The following is a 22,368-nucleotide window of genomic DNA, read 5'->3' on the forward strand; positions in this document are numbered from 1 at the left end:
CATTGTTGTTTGTGAAATAGTTTATATTGGGAAAGGACTTTGTGTTAAATAATACAATGTTGGGGAAAACTCATATTATAGGTAGTAGTATAAACCGAATCCAAATCATTCTGCACTTTGATTATGGTAGGACTCAGATGTGTCTAATGTACTCTAGATTGTCACATTAAGTAAGCAATATCATAGCAAGCATTCATAGTTGCAGTGTATAAAAGCTGTAGTCAGTGATTTCATAGTCCTCTCAAAGACAGAGTTCATCAACTTGGAAAAATCTGCTATATAAAGCCTGTAATGTTACTTTTATCCATCTGTGAACCCATTCCCTGAAATCAACATGGCAACTACATTTCCAGTGTTCTTTTACATTAGTATGGAAGATACCAGAATTATTAATGCAGAACCCCCAACCAAGGGGTGATTCCAGATAAGGCCTTCATTGTGCAATCACCTCCCTTCACTCACAGAACTTCCCATTTCAAGTTTTTTTTGTTTTTTGTTTATTTCTACCAAAAATCAGTTAAGGAGAAACAGTCAGAGCAGCCTTTTGATTAGAAGTGTACGGAGTCTTCGGTGTGAAAGAACCCAGGATGAACGCTTAATTCTTTCTAACAGACTATGGTAAACATTGCTCCTGGTAGAATATTGATTATTTTTTGTTTACTATTTGATAAAAATGTTATTCTAGTAATTTTAAATGTATAGACTGCAGTAGGCCACAGTTATCCAAGCTATAAATAGACTGCCTTTGCAGTGGGAAAACTCAGTAATAGTTCCATAGAACTATCATGGCAGGTTACAAACCTTCGTATGTGGATTTCTTCCTCGTTGCTGGATTTATGTTGCTGAGATTTGTTGCTGGATTTATGTTGCTGAGGTTATTGCATCCTGCCATAACTATTTTATGAAAGATGCACTGTTGTTGTTTTACAAAGTCTAGTATCTATGTGTGTGCTTCTCTATTAGCCACATTGACCTTATGCATTAGTAGAGATTATAGCTTTATTTCCTTCCATTAAAATTCCGTCTCTGCCTTCATGTTGCTGCCTGGTAATTTCTTTTACTTTTTAAACAGTGCCTTGTGCACTTTCTCCATTCTGTTTCCACCATCCCTTGCCTGTTCTCAGGTACCTTTTAAGCCTATATCTTTACTATAATTTTTTTAAAGTTTTCAACATTTCAATAATATAAAGAAACGATGGTTCTGGAAATGTTTTGCTTAGAGTTTGGGTTGAATTCCGCTTCATTTTTAACCAGATTCAGAATATTCTTCCATAGTTTGTCACATAAATGTTGTGTTTTTGCCCTTGAAAGTAGCCCTCAAGTGTTGTTTCCGACCTTTCTGCGTGTTCTGGCAAGTGAACAGTGAACACTGGATCTACTAAGGCACTTGATTAGAAAGACTTATAAAAAATACCTTTCAACAAGTAACTTTCTCTGAAGGACTCAGCTTTTGGCTTGGCTTTCATATGTAGTCTGAGTTGCATAATTTCAGAAGATCAGGAGTCAGGTAGCACCTTTTCTGACTAGCAGATTTTATTACAGGCATAAGCTTTCATGAGCTTCAGCTCACTTCATCAGATGCGTAGGGTGGCTAGACTGATGTAGAATTTAAATTGGGATCAGACGGGGGGAAGGGAGAGGAAGGCAGGTTGGTTACGCAGATGCAGGTTACATATCAGATTGCAAGCACCTTATCAATTAATAGTTGTAATATGCTAAAACCCATTACGTTTAATCTTCTATAATAATTTGCTCTTCTTCCACAATAATTTCAGGACGAAGCTCAACACAATTGTCTTTTATGTATTAAGGCTGCCTGTAGCAATAATAACTGTTCATCTGTTGGCATCCTTCTTTTTAGCAGAAAACAGCTGCAGTTTTAACAATACATCTGAGTCAATTCAAAGTCAATACAAGTACTAAAATAGGCGAATGAAAACTATATTAATATGTTTGTTTTATATATTTTGCAGGTATCCTGGAATTTATCAGTATAGCAGTAGGCCTGGTCAGCATTCGAGGGGTAGACAGTGGACTTTATCTGGGAATGAATGAAAAAGGAGAATTATATGGCTCGGTAAGCACTTTACAGTTAAAAATGTATACTTTACCTCGTCAGTTATGATTATTACCATGTCTAAAGAGGTTTCACGTTCAGGGGCTTCTATTAAAATATATTATTCAGACATACCATCAATGATTCTGTAGCTTCATTAGGAAGATACCTAAATCTATCTATGCTTATTTTTCATTTTTCCAATTTTTTAAAATTCATTTTTGGTGAATCTTGGATTTGATTTAAAGAAAGATGCACATTTTGTATGCATTTCTCCTGTGTGCTCAGAATTTGATTTTCCAGCAATATTAATATAATCTGCATCATTATTGTTATTATTATTATTATAGTATAAAACTAGGCATTTTGGATGGGAGAACTGAATTGTAAAAGTGCAGCTTTAAAGAAGTAACTGAGTTTTGGTTTAAATCTTTATTCAGGCATAAAACATACTAGCTGGCTGGTTCTTTCTATCCCTCTGTATTTCTTATGTCATGACCATTTTGTATGGATAAAAGTTAGGCTGCTTTGAGCTCTGGAGGAAAGGCAGTATATAAATGTAATGGACACATTAATAAATAATATCCTACTAGTAACTATTGCTATTACTAATAGGCTATATTAGGGAGGAATGATTTAATAGGTTGATCCTAGGATTTATGTTGTCATCCGATAAATATGATAACCAGGATGTATAGTATTTGCACTATCATGATTTGCTGTTTGTGTTATTTCACCTATAGTGTTAAGATGGCACATCACTTGGATGGCACCACCCAGCTATCTTCATTAGGTGTAGATAAAGACTCCTAAAAATCAAAATTAACACCTGGTGATTATCTGAAAACATTCATGTAATTTTCCTGGAAATAATAAGGAAGTGTTCCATTATCTTCTTTTGGGATTTTTTTTCCAACTTCCCGATATTGTCTATAGTCCTGGGATTTCCGAATGACCCAGATACCAGGAAAACCAGGCTCAAACTTGCTTAGCTTTTTTCAAGAACAGCCGAGGTATATAGCTGATGCATAACTACTGTGCTATTGGCAAAGCCTTTATATGGCATAGAAATAAACAGAGGTAGGACATGATATGGCAGAATATTTAGAAATCTCCAAGGGATTCCACTCCCTATGGAGCTTTAGATGGCTGCAATCGTATTAATAAGTTGAATGGCATCTGATAGTTATATTGGGGCATGTTGTGCTTGTGCCCAAGTAGTTACCCCATGAGGGGGAAAACTGTATCTCCAGAATTCCATGAGGACCACAATCTAACTTCAAAAGCCTTATATAAGCAGTTATTTCATTATTTTGTTAGAGTTATCTGTCCTCCGTTTGAGCTTCTTGGGTAGAGGGTGAGGGGAGACAAAGTGTCACTGGCATGCAGCAACAACAAATGATCCTTGGGGGAATGTTGTCTTATTCAGGAACAAGACCCCCACTCCGTCTTGTATCTTTTTCTTCCTCAACTTTAGAAAGTTAGTAAATATTTATTTATAGTTGAAGATGAACTGTCAGTGCATATTACATATCAGAAAGGCATAATGGGAAGGAAAAGAAAACAGAATGCTGAAGCAAATTATCTTATTTTTGGTGTGGCTGAAGCACTTCTCTCTCTCTCTCTCTCTCTCTCTCTCACACACACACACACACACACACACACAGTTGAAGAGCATAAACCATTAGCCCCAGAATAGCAATGGCTATACCACAAAATCTAGCTATATGCTATGAGATTTCGGAAGATAAAATGGGCCTGTAACAGAACTTTTTCCTCATCCTACCAAGGCAGTTAAGCAACTAGGGAGTTATTAAGTATATGCACCAGGCCATATAAAAAGGGTAGCATACAGGACAATCTTAATTTCCTACACTGGGCAAGGACATAACTGATCATGCTCTAGAACGATTTTTCTCAAACTGAGAATCACTGCTCTAGAATGTTATATCTCCCTTCCACTAAATTAGAAATTGCCTTACAATATAACAAATATATGGAAAACAGGTAGATTAGCAATATAAACTACTAATTGTATAATAAGATTGAAAACAACTATTGGCCATCTGAAGTGTATTAGCTTCTGAAATCAAGTTTGTATAGAAATAAGCCAGTACTCAAATTAAAAAGGAGGATTTTACTTAATAGCTACTGCAATGTAAACTAAATCTTTAAAGGTATCAAAACCAAAGATGTGAAACTGGCTTATTTTACTAATGAAATGGATTTGGAAAGTAATTGATTTTGAATCTGAGCTGGCATCTTTCCTTCCTGGGCTAATTTTGCAACAGGTACTTATTTATTTATTTTATTTATTAAACCAATTTATATAGCCGCCCATCTCACCACAGGCGACTCTGGGTGGTGTACAACAAAGCTAAAAACAGTCATGGACATTTGTACTTGTATATGTACTTATGGACATTTTAATGTCATGCTGAAGTACAGAAGCCTTTTTGTTGTTGAATATGTAATGTACATGAAGCTTAGTGAAGTACTTGGCAGTGATGTGTCTGAGCCTTAAGCTGTGGAAATTCCTATTTCCACTGGGGGGCTTGTATAGGAGAAACGCCTGGTGCATTGTCCCTCAAGGCTGGCAGAATTGGCTTGAAGTGCTGTCGACAGAAGATGGGCTTTACCATCAAACTGCAGTGATGAAAAGCGGCTGTGATCTAATTCCATTAGTTTCAGTGAAATGTAGCATCTAATATTCATGATCCTTTAGGGTCTTGTTGACACTGGCATAATTAATACCTATATTTCAACAGCTGCCAACAGTAGCACAAATACTGTTGTGGTCTGGAGTCAGTGCATATTTTCCTATCCTCCTGGGCTCTTGAGGCATATGCCAACAAATAGTGCTCAAGGTACTTGAGGTTCAGGGTTAAAAAGCTTGGGGCTATGATACTCTTTGTGCCAAAGCTGTAGAAGTGTGGCTGGATGCTGACACTGCAGTACTGATGCCTGCCAAATGACACATGTATTCATTAGCAAGTACAGTCTGTGTTGAAATAGTTTATTGTTGTAAATTCCCTCTTCCAGAGGAACAGTCATGTTAGACTTTTAAAGAACTACAGAGAATGTGGTTATTAAGTCATGTAAAATGTATGGAATCATGGAGATGACCTTGGGGAAAAGAGTCAGAACCATTGCAAAAAGAAAATGTGAAGAGACTCAGACTGACTCCTCCCTGACTCCCTGGGGTATAAGAGGGATGGAAGGAAAAATAGAGTCAGACTTGCAATATTCTGTTACTAGCCTATTTCAGTAGAGTTTTATGATTCATGATTCAGATTCATGAATGAAATATTTTTTGATATTTTGGGCAAATATGTGGCAGTGTATTTGGATGATATACTGATTTTTTTGGAAGAGCCTTCCTTATATGCGACCCATGCTAGAAGGATCTTAAAAAGACTCCATGAACACAAGCTTTTTGCTAAATTGGAGAAATGTATGTTTGATCTACCCCAAATGAATAATTTGGGTTACAGGATTTCTACTGAATGCATATAAATGGACCCTGCAGAAGTACAATCCATACTTTCACAGCAACCACCTCAAAATGTGAAGGATCTACAGGCTTTCTTGGCTTTCCTAATTTCTATAGAAAGTTGATCCCTAATTTTGCAGAAAGCATAAGACCATTGTCTCAGCTACTAAAGACAGGATGTGCATTCATTTAGTCTACTGAAAAGCAAACAGCATTTCAGAAATTGAAAGACCTTTTCTCATTATAATTCCTACTCAGACATTTGGACACCACCTGCCAATTCATGGTGCAAGTTAATGCTTTAGAGATGGTGGTTGGAGTAGTTCTCTAGGCACAGAAGGAGGAGAGGATGGATCTCTTGTCATATGCATTTTATTCCAGATTGCTTCTACCAGCTGAATGGAATTATGACATTTTCAATAAGGAGTTGCCTGTGGTAAAAGGCAAAATTCCAGCAATGGAAACACTTCCTGGAAGGGGCAGCCCACCTAGTACAAGTATCCACAGACCACACAAATTTAGAAGTTCTGCAGGAAGTAGAACTTGGCAGATCAGGTGGGCACAATTTTTCTCCCAATTCATTTTATATATCTTATTTATTCTTGGCTTACAGAACCAGCTATTAGATGCCCTGTCACGTAAACCAGAATATGATCATCTCCCCCTGCTGCAACTTCGCCATTGCCCAGGGGTTAGACCCTCCTGAAAGATTGGGGCAGGGAGGCAGAATGTTGATCTGCTAGATCAAATTAAAGTGGAGCAACAACAGGATATTTATGCCAGGCCTTGGATGGATAATATCCAGGGAGTCCCACAGGATGGTTCTTCACCTTTCATTTTCAATTATAGGCAGTGTTTCATAATGGCCATTTATACGTTACCCTTTCTTTAAGGGAAGAAGTGTTATATTTCTGTCATGACAATAGAACTTTGGACATTGGGATGTGTTTAAAACTGCATTGGGTGCTCAGGCAGTTCTAGTGCCCAAGGGTGACACCAGATGTCAAGGACTACATTTCGTCTTGTCATGTTTGCCGCTGAGCAAAGTCTGTTCGTGGAAAAGTAGCTGGCTTGCTTCTCCCTCTGACTTCCCCTCTGTGACCTGGGATTACACATCAATGGATTTTACCCCCCCCCCTTTTTTTACAGGAGTATACCGGCATTCTTAGGGTTATGGATTTGTTTACAAAAATGGCACATTTCATTCTTTGTAAGGGCCTCCCATCAGCTTAGAAAAAGGCACACCTTTTTTTAGACCATGTTTTTAGGTACAGTGACCTAGTCAATCATGATCTCATGAACTTATTGCGTATCTCAGTTTACCTCCAAGGCCCTCTTCCAGTTATTAGACATTCAAATTCATTTGTCATCTTCTTGACATCCAACCTTTAATAGTCAAACTGAATGTTAGAATCAGATTCTGGAACAATATCTATGGTGCTATGTCTCTTATCAACAAGACACTTGGACTGGACTGCAGAATTTGCATACAACAACTCAGAACCTCCTTTTCAGGACCTCCTTTCCATCCCCATATTTTGTTCTCCAGAAATCCAACATCCAGAACACTTCGACCTTTCTGCAGGAGAGGCAGGCTGATCAGTGCCTCTTAAAGGAAAAGCTGGATTTGGCAAAGGCTGCATATAAACAAGTTGCAGACACACACAGGCAAGAAAGTACCAAAATTGCAGAACAGATTTGATATGGCTTTCAACTAAGATTTTGTCTTCCATATGACCCTCCAAAAAGTTTATTGGCCCCTTCCTAGTGGTTGAGTAAATTAACCCAGTGGCCTTTTATTTGCACTTGCCTGCATCAGTGAAGTTTCATCCCATCTTCCATCGATCACCACTTACGCACTAAGATAGCTTCCTCTTCCCATTCTGATGGATTGGGAGAAAGTGTATAAAGTGGAAACTATTCTGGACTCTAGTTGTGAGGGGAAATGATTGGAATATCTGATTCACTGGAGGGCTATCCAGAATTGGAGAGATCATAACAGATGTTCACGCCCATGCCTTGTACACCAATTTCATCTACAATTCCCAGGAAACCCCCATCCCCGTGATCTAGCAGTGCTACAAAGTGATTGTGAGTCCCAGGATGAAGAAGGCTCTGTGTTTCCCAGCACGATGAGCTCCCCAGAACAGATGGGAATGTAGCTGAGGGCAGGGAAGGCTCCCCAGCTCCATCTACCCCTGGGCTGCAGGATTTGCTAGGTAGGCTGGGGAAGCCACCAGAAGGAGACGAGGAGAAGTGGTACAGAGAACAGCAAGAAGAGGAGAGGAAAGTGCCCAATTCTTCCTTCTCTGAATTGCAGGACCTGTCTTGGGGAATTTGGGGAATTGCTGAGTGAAGTGGGTGGGTGGGGGGAGCGAATCTGAAATTTGTTCCCATGATTTTATTCTGGGGTTTTTGTTCTATGCTGATGGGAAGACTGAGTGTAATGGGGGAGGTGATGCAGAGAACCATAGACATGACCTTGGAGAAAAAAATCAGAAACCATTATAAAAACCATTATAACCATTAAAACCATTATAAAACCATTATAAAAACAAAAAGTGCAGAAACATGCCTTGAATCCAGAGAAAAGAGAATATTAGGAAGAGACTCAGACTGGCTCATCTTTGACTCCCTGGGTATAAGAGGAGGAAAGGGAAAACATAATTAGACTTGCAAGATTTTATTACCACAGCCTATCTTAGTCAAGTATAGTTCTAGTCTTCTTGTGGAGTTCAGCCATGAGCTACATATATTCTCTTCTATTGGAGTCTTTCCTGATCTAGACAATCTCAAAGGGCTGGCATAAAAAGAAACATCCAGGCATGGTTACAAAGGGAAAAGAGCGAGTATCTGTTTTTAATTTTGTACAAAGCAAGATGAGGGAGTTTAACCTTTTCTTTGAGGCTTTATTTATGAAGGCATTCCCTTCTTGGAAGCTACTATTTGCATTCACAAGCAATTCTCCCTTGGTGTCCATGAGCGGACTTTCTGAAATTCCTGAAGTAAATAACAGCTTCAGAAGAAGGATTTTCTTCAGAACTGCAACGGAAAGGAAATCTCTCCAATGGTCTCCCATTCCAGTTATATAGCTACATTAAAAAAAAAAAATAGATGTAAAGATGTATTTGAATCTAATTTGGCTTTTAGGCTGGAGATTACAGCTGCCACTACTTGTATTTTAAAAATACTGAATGACATGTTCAGATGCCAAAACATCACATCTGATTTGGCTCTAGAGATGCCTGATTCCAAGCATAGCTGTGTTCAAAGCCACTAGGTTTCTAGCTGAATTTCTTCATGCCCAGACAGGACAGATGAACCCTTACAAATAAACAAAAAATAAACAATTCTTTATCGTTGATCCTTACTTGCTATTCTTTTCCTTAATATCTCTGAATATACAGGTAGTCCTCGTTTAGCAACCACAGTTGGGATCGTCAACTCAGTTGTTAAGTGAAGCAGTTGCTAAATGGAACTGTGACTGTGGTTATAATCTTACTTCAGCTTTTCTTTGCTTTACAGACCTGTGAAGGTTGTAAATGCAAGGACTGGTCACAAAGTTACTTTTTTATCACTGTCATAACTGTGAATGGTTGCTAAATGAGGCAGTAACTAAACAAGGGCTACCTGTAGAGTCATAGAATCATATGGCTGGAAAGGACCTTGGAAGTTTTTAGTACAACCCCTTGCCTAGGACAGAATCCTCTGACCATCCCAGGTGGAGGATTATCCAGCCTTTGCTTGAAAGCCTCAGTGATGGAGCATCTATGACCCCAAGAGGCACACTATTCCACTGCTTAACATGTTGCGCATTCAAGAAGAAACTCAATTATTTATAAGGAAAGAATAATTTCCCCATCTTCTGTTCTCCATTTTAAATATAACATTCCTTTTGAGTCCTCTTTTTCGGTATGTAGACATAATATGCAGTGTGTGTATTATTTATGCAAAATGCATCTGACCACAGAATAGTGGCCTTGAATTGCATGAAAAATAGTATAATCCAGTACTCATAAAAGCTTATTCTTATGGGAGTAATTTTTTTTAAAAAATCATTATTTCAAAATCTCTGGTCAGTATGGTCAGGTATAGTGTTAAAAAATGAAAAATAAATGATCTTGAAAGTCCCTATTGGCTAAATTGTTTACATTTTCAAGCAAAAACACTATATTTGTATGTTTTGTTCATGCTATAATTTTAATGCTCAGTGAGACTGAAAAGTGATGTACCATTAAAAGCAATAAAGCATGAGACTGGTGAAGGCACCCAAAATACAGCTTTTTCTTAAGCAGCACTCTGGACTTACAACCTTTCCCCAAGCTCCCCAAACAAATTCTGTTCTTTTGTCCTTTAGAAAACAATGCTTGATGCCAAATTTGAATCACTATTGCAGCTTTTTTAGTGATTCTTCATTGTTTCATATCTATCAGTTGAGTTGATCTGTAGCTTTGCATTTTATTGCTTTTAATGGTATGTCACTTTTCAGTCTCACTGAGTGGTGCTTGAGAAACAGCTGTATTTTGTGTCTCACCCCTTTAATAGGTAAGACGTACAACAGGGCCTCAGATGATTGCAGATTTTGGCAGGTTTATAAAAGAGAAAAGAGGCTTTTCAGAAGTATTGGCCTCAAACCAGAATATTATGCAGTATGAGAATGTTCTATAGACTAAAGCTGGCTAAACTTCAGCCTCCTGAAATTATAGTTAAGGACAGTTTTGATGAAATGAATAACTGCAGTTCAAAAGCAGAAATGAAAATATATGATCTACCATGTTAGAAAAGGAGGGTGGACTACAGGAGGGTTCCTATAACAATACATTTTAGCTTAGTTTAGCAACAGCCACAAGATTATTGATTGTGTTGAATCTGTTAGATACACGGAAAAGTCAAAGGAGTACCCAGAATGGTAGAAAGTCAAATCTCTCTTTCACAGGCCAGTTGCATTCGTTTGAATTAAATTCAACAGTGTCCATTGGGTTTATTTCCTAGTAAGCATGCACACATGTGGAAACAGGAGTGGCTTTTTGTATAATTAGGATTTAATTAATCTTTTTACTCTCTGTTTTAAGAGCAGAGTAGTCAGTCCTACAGAGTTCTGAATTCCGGGCCTTCGATTGTCTTTGGGAGGCTTTTCCCCATGTGTCTGACAGGTTTCATTTGTTCAGTGTATTATGAAACTTTAGCAGGACAGAGAAGTGATGATCAGGTCATTAGCCCTGACAGCAACATTTTAAAGTCTGCCTTATAGAATTTTAGTAGCACCATATTTTAGCAGATCCAGGTCACAATAACTTGAAGGGTGTTTACACACTTCACTGAATAATATAGTGCTATATTTACAGGTAATACCCACAGTGATTCCTTGCAAGGGTCTAAGGTCCAGAAATGATGCTGTCAGGCCAAACATGTTACCAAGGAAGAACAGTCTCTTTGAGCTCAGAGCATCAACTTGTATTACCAGATATTTGTCCAATTCAGCTTTTACATACTAAGCTGATATTAAAGGCCCTACAAGATGAAATGGCTGGGTCCCCCTGCTATTTCACCTCCCCACCTCCCAGGTGATAATCCAGTTTTGTTAACCCTAATCCATTTGGTCTTAGCAGGGCCAGGAAATCAAAGTTCCTGATTATATATTTTAAATGCTGCCTTATCTTGACCTGAATTAAGTTGCTCATGTATAAATCCTGTTGAAGTCAATGGACTTTCACTGGTGCCTAATAAGCTATTGGCAAGATTTTACTTTTGAAGTGATACAGTGGCTGAGAAACTAATCTGTGAAAAGGCCATCTCTTGCTCAAATCACTCTTTTGCCAGTAATTTAAGGATTGCTTAAATGAACTGCTCCTCACATGTCTACAGAAAGTATGACGGGGTTTGGAACTACGCATGCTCTCCACCTCATTGGTAGCTCCATACATGTAGAATTTATGAGAAAAGGCTCTACTCATGCTTCACTTACTTTTGCTTGTAAATTACAACCCTGACCATTCTCAAATACCAACAATGTGGCAGTCAGAGAGTACCTTGATGTTGGAGGGCATAAAGAGGGGCAGAACATTACTTCCTTACCATGTATTTGGAGTAAGTGAGAGGAATTAGAATAGCACTAGATTTATTTTTATTTGATCGATTTACCCCATCTTTCTAATCCTTTTCCTGCATTTCATATGGTTGTTATATAGGATATTCCATTTGACTTCTGCTGTATTTATAAACACTGGATCTATGTTGTAGTGCTTACTCTGGACTTAGAGAACAATCTTATTTAGAAAGTAAAAAGTTGAAAAAATCCTGAAGGCTTTTTAATGAGGAATTGCAGTGTGGGACAATAAATTCTTCTTTCTCCTATCTGCCATTCTGGCTTTGAGAAATAGTCTAGTAACTGCAAAATATGTTTGCTATTCAGACCTTGAACACTAAATATTTGTGGGCTCAGGAAAGCCTCACGTGATATCCAGCAAGATGGCTGCCTATTCTCTGATGTCTTCACTCATCAGTTCAGATGAAATTTTAATGCATATAAAACCATTAAGTAATTGACATAAAATGTCATCCAAGTTGAAATTAACTATGCAGATAGGCTGGCATTGGTGTCTTTAGGCTTAGTTATTCTTGAACTGAGAAGTAAAACAGGTAGTTGTTTCCAACCTGTTTTTGAGTTATATGGATATTGGCTTTTTCATGTTGTTGCATGAATAGAGATGATTGCTAAACTAAAGCTGCAGAAAGCAACTCCAGCCCACTATAACAATGGTTTAAAAATAGCATTTCCCTCCCTGATATTCAGAAATGTTGGGAATCCTATTATCAGAATTTCTAACTCCTCATGGGAGTTACAGCCATTGTAGTCCCAACACATCTGAAGAATGGTGGATGAGGAAATATTGCTTTCAAGTGATTTCATAAAGATAAATAAGGCAGAAAATTATGGAAAATTATGAATAAAATTGGCACCTGGGAAACTGGAGACCTGAACTAGTAAGGACTTATACTAATAGAAGCAGAATAGTTGCTGTGGTAGTGTTGGAGTAGCATAATTCTTTTTTTCTTCATTGCTGCTCCTTCTCTTCTCTTTCTTTGCATCTAGTGAGGACCATGTGAAATTAGACCAGGTTACCATGTTACTTAGATTGATTGATGCCAACAATTGTTCAGAAAGGAGCTCATCACTTCTTTTTTATGAGGCATGTACAGTATATAGTTTGAAAATAACAATTCTTGTCTCCTAAAATTAAGTAAGTTCTTCAAAATACAGGCTTGTTAAGTATCACTCCTTGGTATTTATTTATTAAATCAGCAATTTATCCTGTGCTGCTAACTACATTTAGCTTATATGGTTTTACTGAAAATTTTAAATCCAAGAATAGGACTAATACAAACTAAAATAGAGCAAAAAAGAAAAAAGAGGAGAAAAAATGAAAGAAAGAACTACAAGTGCAAAAAGAAAGGGAGGAGCAGAAAAATCCACCCTGTCATGCTGCATGTTCATCAGGAGAGCAGTTGGTGGTTACTTTTCCTGCCCGTAACTGATGCTAGATGAGAGGGGAAAGATGGCAAGCCACCTACCAATCCCTGCCCTGAACTACCCTGACTTCAACTGTGTGAGGGCAGCAACATTAACTGGCCTCACTGCTGGTAAATGTAGGCTGTGGGGTAGTTCTTTTTTTATGCAGACATACTTTCCTGCTGAGTCAAAGATGGGAGGAAAGCAAATGAACAGGGCTATAAGGATGTGCCCTCTGTGAACTCCAGACTTGGAAATGTAGAGATATGATGATGTCTAAACCACTTTAATATAAGAATAAAGCTGCAAATAATGAAGACAATCCAGATCAGTCCTGGGTGAGTTTTAAACTGAGTTGACAGGAAGTGGAAAACAGAAAGCCTGGGGATCTGCAAGAGTTCTTAGTGTGTTGTCTCTTTAAATATGGGAGATGCATGGAGGAAAAACCTGAACACCGCACTTCCACTTGCTTTTTCTTTGCACCATGGTCTTAAAAGGCATTAAGAGAATCTGCAGTCCAGAAGAAGGTGCTCTGGGTCAAAACCAACGTAGCATCACTAGATAGTAAACAGTACCTTATTAGAAGAAGTAGCTATTTTAAATATAGCTGTGGGAAATACTCAACTGTAAAAACAGTTCAAATATCTTTCCCAGAACCTTATTTTTGCTTCCAGGCAATGCATCAACAGTCATTCTTAAATTGGAGATGACTTTCTGTTTGATGATATCTAAAATTAGGTTTATAGTCTTGATTTGCTGGCCAAGATTAAAATTTGTGGAGGATATGAAGCTACCAAAATGGTTAGCTTGTGTTATCCATCCAAATTCCTGCTTGCTCATGTGCATAAATTACTAAATAGGTATGGATTTTTCTTAGAGCAAGGCAATTCTGGAAATAAATTGTTGACAGTTACTAGATTAGCCAGTGTTAAATTTCAAGAAGCTTTAAACAAGTCACAAATCTAACATCTTTCCATACTGTCATGTTTTTGGAGAAGGCAAAACTTTGTCTCAGGCTGACAGTTGTAATGCTGTCTGCATGAAACTGATTTTAAAAGATAATTTGTTACAAAAGCAGCTGAAAGGATACTGATCATAGGCAATTTTAGGAACTATATTATCCCATTTTGTACTGGCTTCACTGCCTGTTTGTTTCCAGACATATCCAAGTGGAAAAATGTCACTTATACTCTCTTATTTTTCTGATTTGGGATGTATTTTTGATCAGAGTGTGTATAAAAAGCCAGTATGAACATTTTTAATATACATATTTCAGTGTGATAAAGCATCTTTTGCATGTAATTTTTGGAAAATTAATATGCACATTATTTTTACAATTATAGGTGGTCCTCGTTTAACTATCACTTGTTCAACAACTGTTCAAAGTTATGGCAGCACTGAATGAGGGATAGTCACGATTGGACCTAATGCTTATGGCTGTTGCAGTGTCCCGCAGTCACGTGATTGCGATTTGTGAACTTCCCTGCTGACTTCCCACAAGCAAAGTCAGTTGGGAAGCTGTCAGGAAATCAGAAGTCATGGTCATGTGAAGTCCTCGCTTATCGACTCAGCAGTCCTCGCTTAATGACAGCAACCGGGACTGCTGGAACTGCCTTCACTAAGTGGCATGGTCATGTGGTTTTTGACTTATGATCGTATCGCTTAAGAATGGAGTTTTTGGTCCCAATTAGTGTCATTAAATGAGGATTACTTGTATACATATTTTTATGTGCACTTCCCTACTACATGAAGCTTTTCATTTGAAAATTGCATTAACATTTTGGAGAACTGTAAATACCAAATTATGTTTCAGTTCATATAATGGTTGAAAATTTAAATACTTTTTTTTAATACAGTTTTCTTGGCAAGATTTCAGAAGTGGTTTGCCAGTACCTCCTCCTTCCTATGACTAAGTGAGAGTGACTGGCTTAAAGTCATCCCAGCTGGCTTTGTGCCTAAGGTGGGACTAGAAGCCATAGTCTCCCAATTTTTAGCCTGATGCTTTTAACTATAACACCACAGTTATACTCTTATTAAAATGTAAAACAGATTAATTTGTCTTCCATGTCTATGTGTTGATTTTTTCACTTAAAACTTAATAATTAAGCAAGAATAATATAAATATTTTAAAATTTATTTATTTTAGTAGATATTTAAGAACGCAATTAAGGAAAAGAAACAGAAAACAAAATAAAAAACCCAAAGAAATAGAAGAGAGATTTATAAGCATAGACTTGTAAGAATAAATAAAAATGTCAAAGTTATGTTAGATTAGTGCTACATATTTAAAGTATCTTTTATCAAATTAGAACTTGAAATATTATTAAAATTAAGTTGATATGCATTGAGTAACAATAGTCCATATATTATGAATTATATCAACATGAGAAATTACAAACATTTCTGTCTAATATGAAATTTTATCTTTGTTTAGTAAATCAAAAAAGATAATTCTGTACAAATCTTGTCTTGTCTCCCTTAGATAGCTAGGGAGGTCTTACCTCTCTCAGCAGAGGCAGAGTTGATGGGATCAAGATAAAAAACGTTCTCTGGGTTAGTACCAGATTTTAGAAGATACCCCTCTCTTCTTTTCTTACAATCTTTCATGGCCAAGTTAAAAAAAAAAAAAAAAAGTATTTTGCATGCTGTCTATTGGAGAGGTTTAAGTCTCTGTATTATTCTTATTCTTATTTATATAGCTACCCATGTCATTCTAATTTTATTGTATTTTTAAAATTGTTCAACTTCAGTGTAACTTGGCCTTGACTTAAATATTCTAATAAGTGGAAAAGACTAGATAGATATCTTGCAAATAAATACATTAAAACATTAAAATAGTTGCCAGATTGATGTAATTATTCAAAGGCTTTATGACTGCATCCTATAGAATCTGCAATTCTATGGTGTCTGTAGTATCTATAGTGAAGTAGTCTTTCAAGTAAAGCTTTTGTAATATGATTGAGGAATTACCGTATTTTTCCGTCAATAAGACGCCCCCATGTACAAGACGACCCCCACTTTTCCAACCCAAAATTAAGAAATCAATATTTTAAAGATAGTGCAGAACACACTTTTATTTAGTAATTAGGTAACATTGACCTGATACACTCGGTGGGAGGAGGTCCAAACCGTCTCTCTGCAGCTCTATTTCCAGGCTCTTTTGCATAACTGATTACATTCAAGCACGAGTGAAACTGCAGATAGCTTGTCTCTGCAAACAGCCTTCCTCTAATTGGTTTGTTCAGCATCAGCTGACGTCAGTTACATCAGGCTCGTGATTGGAGGAAGTCTGTTTGGGAGACAAGCTATTTCACTCGTGATTGGAGGCTAGCAATAGGAGGAAGCCTCTTTGCAGAGACAAAGTATGGGCAGTTTTGCAACCATGCGGTTCTCTCCTTGGCTGACTTCCTTGAATAAGACACCCTTCAATTTTTCGCATAAGAATTTTAGAAAAAGTATTGTCTTATAGTCGGAAAAATACAGTACTACTTTCATTCCTCACTTTCTTCCATATGTATAGGACTTCAGCTTCTAGAATTCCAAACTAGTGGCAGTAATGACTGAGGTTTCTGGGAGTCGATATGCAATATAATTGGAGAGTTCCTGATTGGAGATAGTTAGGGTTTCTCCTTTCAGAGCTTTTCAAAGGAATTGCTGAATGGTTCCTGGGTCAGAATAGAATGATCTCAGTAAATATATGACCTTAAAAATAGGTCATTTTAATATTCTAGTGACTACACTTAGATATGACAGGAAGCTGACAAAATGATTTGCAGATGTCACATAGCTGGAAGAGATAGTTAATACTTTTGAGGACAGAAAAATCTAAAAGTTCTAGATAAGCTTCAGCAGTGTACTGATCTGAACAGGATGGAATTTAACAAGTAGAAATGTAAAGTTCTGCATCAGGGCAGAAAAATGTAAGGCACACGTATAAGATGGGAAGATCTGGCTTGACAGTACTCCATGTGAAAAGGATCTGGGTTCCTTGTTGACCATAAGCTACGTATGTATGATGTGGCTGTTAAAAAGGCAAATGTTACCTTGGGAGCCATTAACAGGACCACAGACTCTAGGTCATAAAAAGTAATTGATCATGAGCAGTAATGATTTTGCCCTGGTCAGAGCCCATGTAGTGTACTATCCAACAGTTTTTGAGCTGGTAGAAAAGAATCCTGGCATAAAATTATGCTCCTCCTGTTACTGATCCCAATTCTGGTACAGTACCAAGGCCTATAAGTGGTGCTGTCCTTACTTACTAGAGAACAAGTTAAGAAAAAAGATTGATAGATCTTTGGCTTCACTTCCCCTTCCACCAAGCATCTCCTCCTGATGGGAAAACAACCATCAGCCATGCTTCTTAATGTGGAGTGAGGTGAATTCACCTGTCAAGTTAGTGATCAAACTAACAGGTGGCTGTCTCTATAGGGAAGAGCAGGAGGGAGAAACTGATCACAAGTGACCCATGTCCCTGATTGCAGGGGAATGGTAGTGCTACCAGGGAATGGCCAGGGAATCCAGTTTGTATCTCCTGGCTGGCAGCATCTGGAAGTAGCCAAGGAATGGGCATGGAGAAGATGTACTAGAGCAAACTTTGGAATCACACAATTGTGATTGGCCCACTTGTAATAACAAAGTAGGCAAAACGGTTGCTGCCAGATTTCAGCATCTGGAGGGGGATTTTGAGATTCCTGCAAAGGTGCTCACATGAGGGGGGGGGACAGATCCATAGGAGGATCAGAAAAGTCAAGATGGCACCCACAACCATGTGATAAAAGCCTTGCCCTTTCTAAAATGTGTCTCCTGTGCAATGGCCATGAAAAAGGTTTTGAGCTTCAACTGCACAGTTGCAGCCACCATCTTGACCATTCCTGCAGATGCCCCTTTGTTCAGATGCAAGTGGATCATGGCTTGTCCATTCCTCTTCTAGGACATGCTTTTTGATATATACCTGATGCATTTATACATATAATTAGTAACTAACTGTGCTTGACTTGTTCTTTTATTCCTAATCAAAGACAATTTTCAAAGATACCTCTAACTGACATACTTTCAATGGGAAATACTAGTTATTGATACGTGGTATGCATTTTTTCCCATCCATCTCGAATTGATTCAGATAGAATGAAGTATATCATTGCTTATTTAGAAATGAAGTAAATTGCAAACTACTGCCAATTTGGAATTATTGTATATATATGTACGCATCTGAATGTATTTGTTCCACGGCAATGCAGTTAATAAAACCATTAATCAAAGTGTTCCTTGTTTATTTATATATATGTAGTAACATATATAAAACAAACAAGAACAAAGATAGAAAATAAGAAATAGAGAAAAAAGAGAAATAAAAAAAAGAAAAAACATATAATTATGCCTTCTGTCCTTTCTGTTGAGTAATTATCATCATAAACTTTATCTCAAGGTATCAAAGGTAGCCCCATGTAGAGTACATTGCAATAGTCTAGCCGAGAGATGACCAGGGTGTGAGTGACTGACCTGGAGAGCCTCTGGATCCAGGAAGGGGACTAACTGGCGTACCACATGGAGGTGCACAAAGGGTCTCCTGGCCATGACTGCCATGTGCTCCTTGAGCAGGAGCTGTGAGTCCAGGAGGACCCCCAGATTATGTACTGTGTCTACCTGGGGCAGTGCAACCCTGTCCAAAACCAAAGATGGTAAATCCTTGAATACAGAAGGGACTCCAATCCATAGCAACTCCATCTTATCAGGGTTCAGCTGAAGCCTGCTGCACCCCATCCAGACCCCCACAGCCTCCAGGCACTGTGAAAGAGTGGTCACAGCATCACTCAAATCACCCGGGATGGAGATGTATAACTAGGTACCATCTGCATATTGATGATGCCTCATCCCATGGTGGTGGATGATCTCACCCTTTCATGTAGATACTAAAAAGGAACAGAGAGAGTACCGAACTCTGGGGTATCCCACAAAGGAGGGGCCATGAGCTGGACCTCTTGCTCTTAATCAACACCAGTTGGGATCGACCTTGGAATAAGAAAGAGAACCAGTGCAAAACTGTGCCACCCACTCTCAACTCCTCAAGTCGAGCCAAAAGAATACCATGGTTGATGGTATCGAAAGCTACTGAGAGGTCAAGTAGAGCAAGGATGGCTGCACTACCTCATCCTGCTCATGCCAGACATCATCCATGAGTGCGACCAATGCTGTTTCTGTCCTGTATCCAGGCCTGAAACCTGACTGAAAAGGGTCCAGATAATCTGTTTCTTCCAGGATCCTCTGGAGCTACAACACCACCACCTTCTCAACCATTTTCCCTAAAAAGGGGAGGTGGGAGATCGGACTAAAACCTCTTCGTCCCTTTTTAATCCCCAAATCCTGAAATCATCAATTTGTTTTTTCTTCTTTCAACAAAAAGTCCATATTGTATAAGGTTTCCAGTCTTTTAAAAAAGTCTTAATTGTTTTTTTTCTCTGATCAAACTGGTCAGCTTCGCCATTTCTGCAAGTTCAGTTAATTTTATAATCCAGTCTCCACTGTAGGCATTAAATTCTTTCCCAACTCTTCAATCCAAAGTGTTCCTTGTGATGCGCAATTTTTTTTACTGGTATATGAAAACATTGTAATAGTGAGGTTGACTGTGTTGATGTTGTAATGATGGTTTTTAAAACAGGAAGATGTTTAAAAGAGAAATGTTTCTTGTAACAGGTTTTCTTTTTCAGATTTTATTCCAGTTTTAATGCTAATGGCATTAATGGGGTGAAGGATTTTTTTAGATTGCAGTCTGTATTAGTTCATTTAATTAAAAATAGGATCAACCATTCTCAGGCTGTTTATTCTGCTGAGTGATTCTATATTTTTGAACTAAAGTCCTGGCCTGATGATGCAGTTGTTTAAATCATAAAATCCAGAGACTATCATCTGTCTCTAAAGAAAGTAATGCTGTCTTTCTGCATAATCCAAATAGAATGCATAATTTCTAGTATATGGCATATTGATTACTGCATCTTTAGGAATATCCACATCTTGACCATTCATAGCATTTGTGTCAGTCTGGTGGATGCTCTCATAAGATTTCTTTACAATGAATGAATGAATGAATGAATGAATGAATGAGTGAGTGAGTGAGTGAGTGAGTGAATGAGTTATCTCATGTCCTGTAATAGATGCTAAAAATGATCATGTAAGCTGATCTAAAACAATAAAATATTATATAATTATATACAGTCATATTCAAGTAGATTAAAAGAGTTTGAATTAAATTATCAACATGTGGGAGATGTTGTAGCTGGACTAATAGCAAAATCTTGTGGCTATGAATGGAGAAACAACAGTCAACCAATGTCTACAATCCAATTTCCCACTAGTGCTTCTGCAGCATAGGAAGGTGTAGGGGTGCAGTGCTGCAGCTCATAGGTGATAGGGCAAGTACAGGTGCTTTGGAACAACAATTCTGGATGGAATTTTTTTTTTTTAAACATTGTATCCTGTGCGATAATTCTATAATTCTAATATTGTTTGGGCACTGACAGAAAGTGTTAAAAAGATGGAAAACCAACTATGGAATTCAAGAAATATTATTTTTCTCTTAAGCTTTAATTCTGTAAACCTTTATTATGGTTATATCCCATGCTTATTATAATATACATAACCTAACCTCTTTCATATGATACTATCTCTTATCATAGACCACCCTATTTTGTATTCTGTTATAATTCTTTAGGCAAATAGTTCAAGTCCATTTTGCACAAAATGGCAGCCTGATAGCATCCTATGGTGGTGTTTGTAATTAATTTAAGCTTTCTAGAAAAGAAAATAAATTCTCTTACAGATGCAACTCAATTACAAATAATGGCATGCAAGTATTTATGGAAAGGTGAATATGGTGAATATTCAAGAATAGACTGAAAGGCATTTAATATGATGCCTCTTTTTAATATCAGAGAGGGTTCTGCAGTGTACTCTATATGATCTGATTTGCCTAAAGAAAAGAAAATATTAAAAAACCACATTAATTTAAATACGTTTCTTGCCAGCTTCTCTGACAGCGCGTAGTGCGCTTGACTTCTATACAGCATCTGGATTTGCAATTGAAAGAACTCAAAGTAATTTTTAAAATTGTTCAAAGAAATGTTAAGACAACAAATGCTGTATTTAAAGTCTATTCAACAAATAAAAAGAAGAGATTGATTACAAAGCTGTCTGCATTCTTCTTCTTAGATAAGCTATGGGAGGCTATTAGAACACATTCAACTCTTACCTATTGTATAATTCAGTAAAATTGTTTCAGTCTCAATGTGCAAAATCATCAGAGTTGGTTCTGTTTCTGTATTAAAAATTTTGGTTGAAATAGATGTAATAATTGCTATGGGTAAACTGCTTATCCACCTAACCATTTGTAAGGATTTCCCCCTCCCCACTGATAAATATGTACAGTATGTTTGTTTAGAGCATATGGTATTAAGGTTGTTTTGAGAAATGCATGGTGAGGGTTATAATGATTATTTAAGTGATTATATGAACAACTATTTTAATAGTTTAAACTGCAGGAGCAATGGAAATTATTTACAGTGTTTGTAAATTTAACATAAAGGCAAACTCCCTCAAATCAAACTCAGGTAATGGAGATTGCATGGACATCACCATGTAGTTTTTTGACACAACACAGAAGTGGTTTATCATGGCTTTTGTCTGCATTTTTTTAACTTTCCAGTTGAGCCTACAGCTTTGTGATTTCCTTGTGGTTTTCAGTCCAAGTAGTAACCAGGCATACCCCTCCTTAGCTTCTTTCAAGGTCAACCAAACTTGCTAGGAAGTCAGAGGGGAAATACATTTTTGGAAAAAGACATGGGATGGCAATTTCCCCCTAAGAAAACTACTGTAAATTTAAGAGCAGAATAAAATTCAGAGGGTGAAAAGTTTTGTGTAAAACTTCTGGAGCTGAGAGGATAGATTGTTTGGCTTTCATTGGGCCTTTTAAGGACATTTCCCACCATTGAAATGTGGCAGTTTAAGACCATAAAAAGAATAGCACTGGATCAGGCCAAATACTGTTTAACAAATTTCTGTTCCCTCAGTGGGTAACCTTCTGGAAATTCATATGCAGGGTATAAGAAGAATGACATCTACTTGTGTGTGGGGAATGGTATAGTCATTCTCACTAAATATGTTCAGCTAGTAAGTATCGCCGCCTAAATAGCTCTTGAATTCATTATGGGAAATGTAAGTGGATGTTTCTCTTTCAGATAAGTCCATATGTTCACCATCTGCAATGTAATATAAACAGTTTTATTCATTGTTTTTATGTATAAAATTTCTATCCTGCTT

At 37.5% G+C, this 22,368-nt stretch overlaps 1 protein-coding gene across 1 annotated transcript in view; it reads left to right on the plus strand.

The window, feature by feature from the left end:
- Positions 1-22,368, plus strand: part of FGF9 (fibroblast growth factor 9) — a 50,753-nt gene that overhangs the window by 22,429 nt on the left and 5,956 nt on the right. The window contains exon 2 of the mRNA XM_088140674.1: positions 1,974-2,077. Within this exon, the coding sequence (XP_087996800.1) occupies positions 1,974-2,077 (104 nt within the window). The remainder of the gene's footprint in view (positions 1-1,973; positions 2,078-22,368) is intronic.

This window comes from Python bivittatus, unplaced genomic scaffold, assembly GCF_059951505.1.
Source record: "Python bivittatus isolate LINGU-HERP-01145 unplaced genomic scaffold, Pbiv_v1 ctg000340_np1212, whole genome shotgun sequence".
In the NCBI taxonomy this organism is placed as follows: Eukaryota; Metazoa; Chordata; class Lepidosauria; order Squamata; family Pythonidae; genus Python; species Python bivittatus.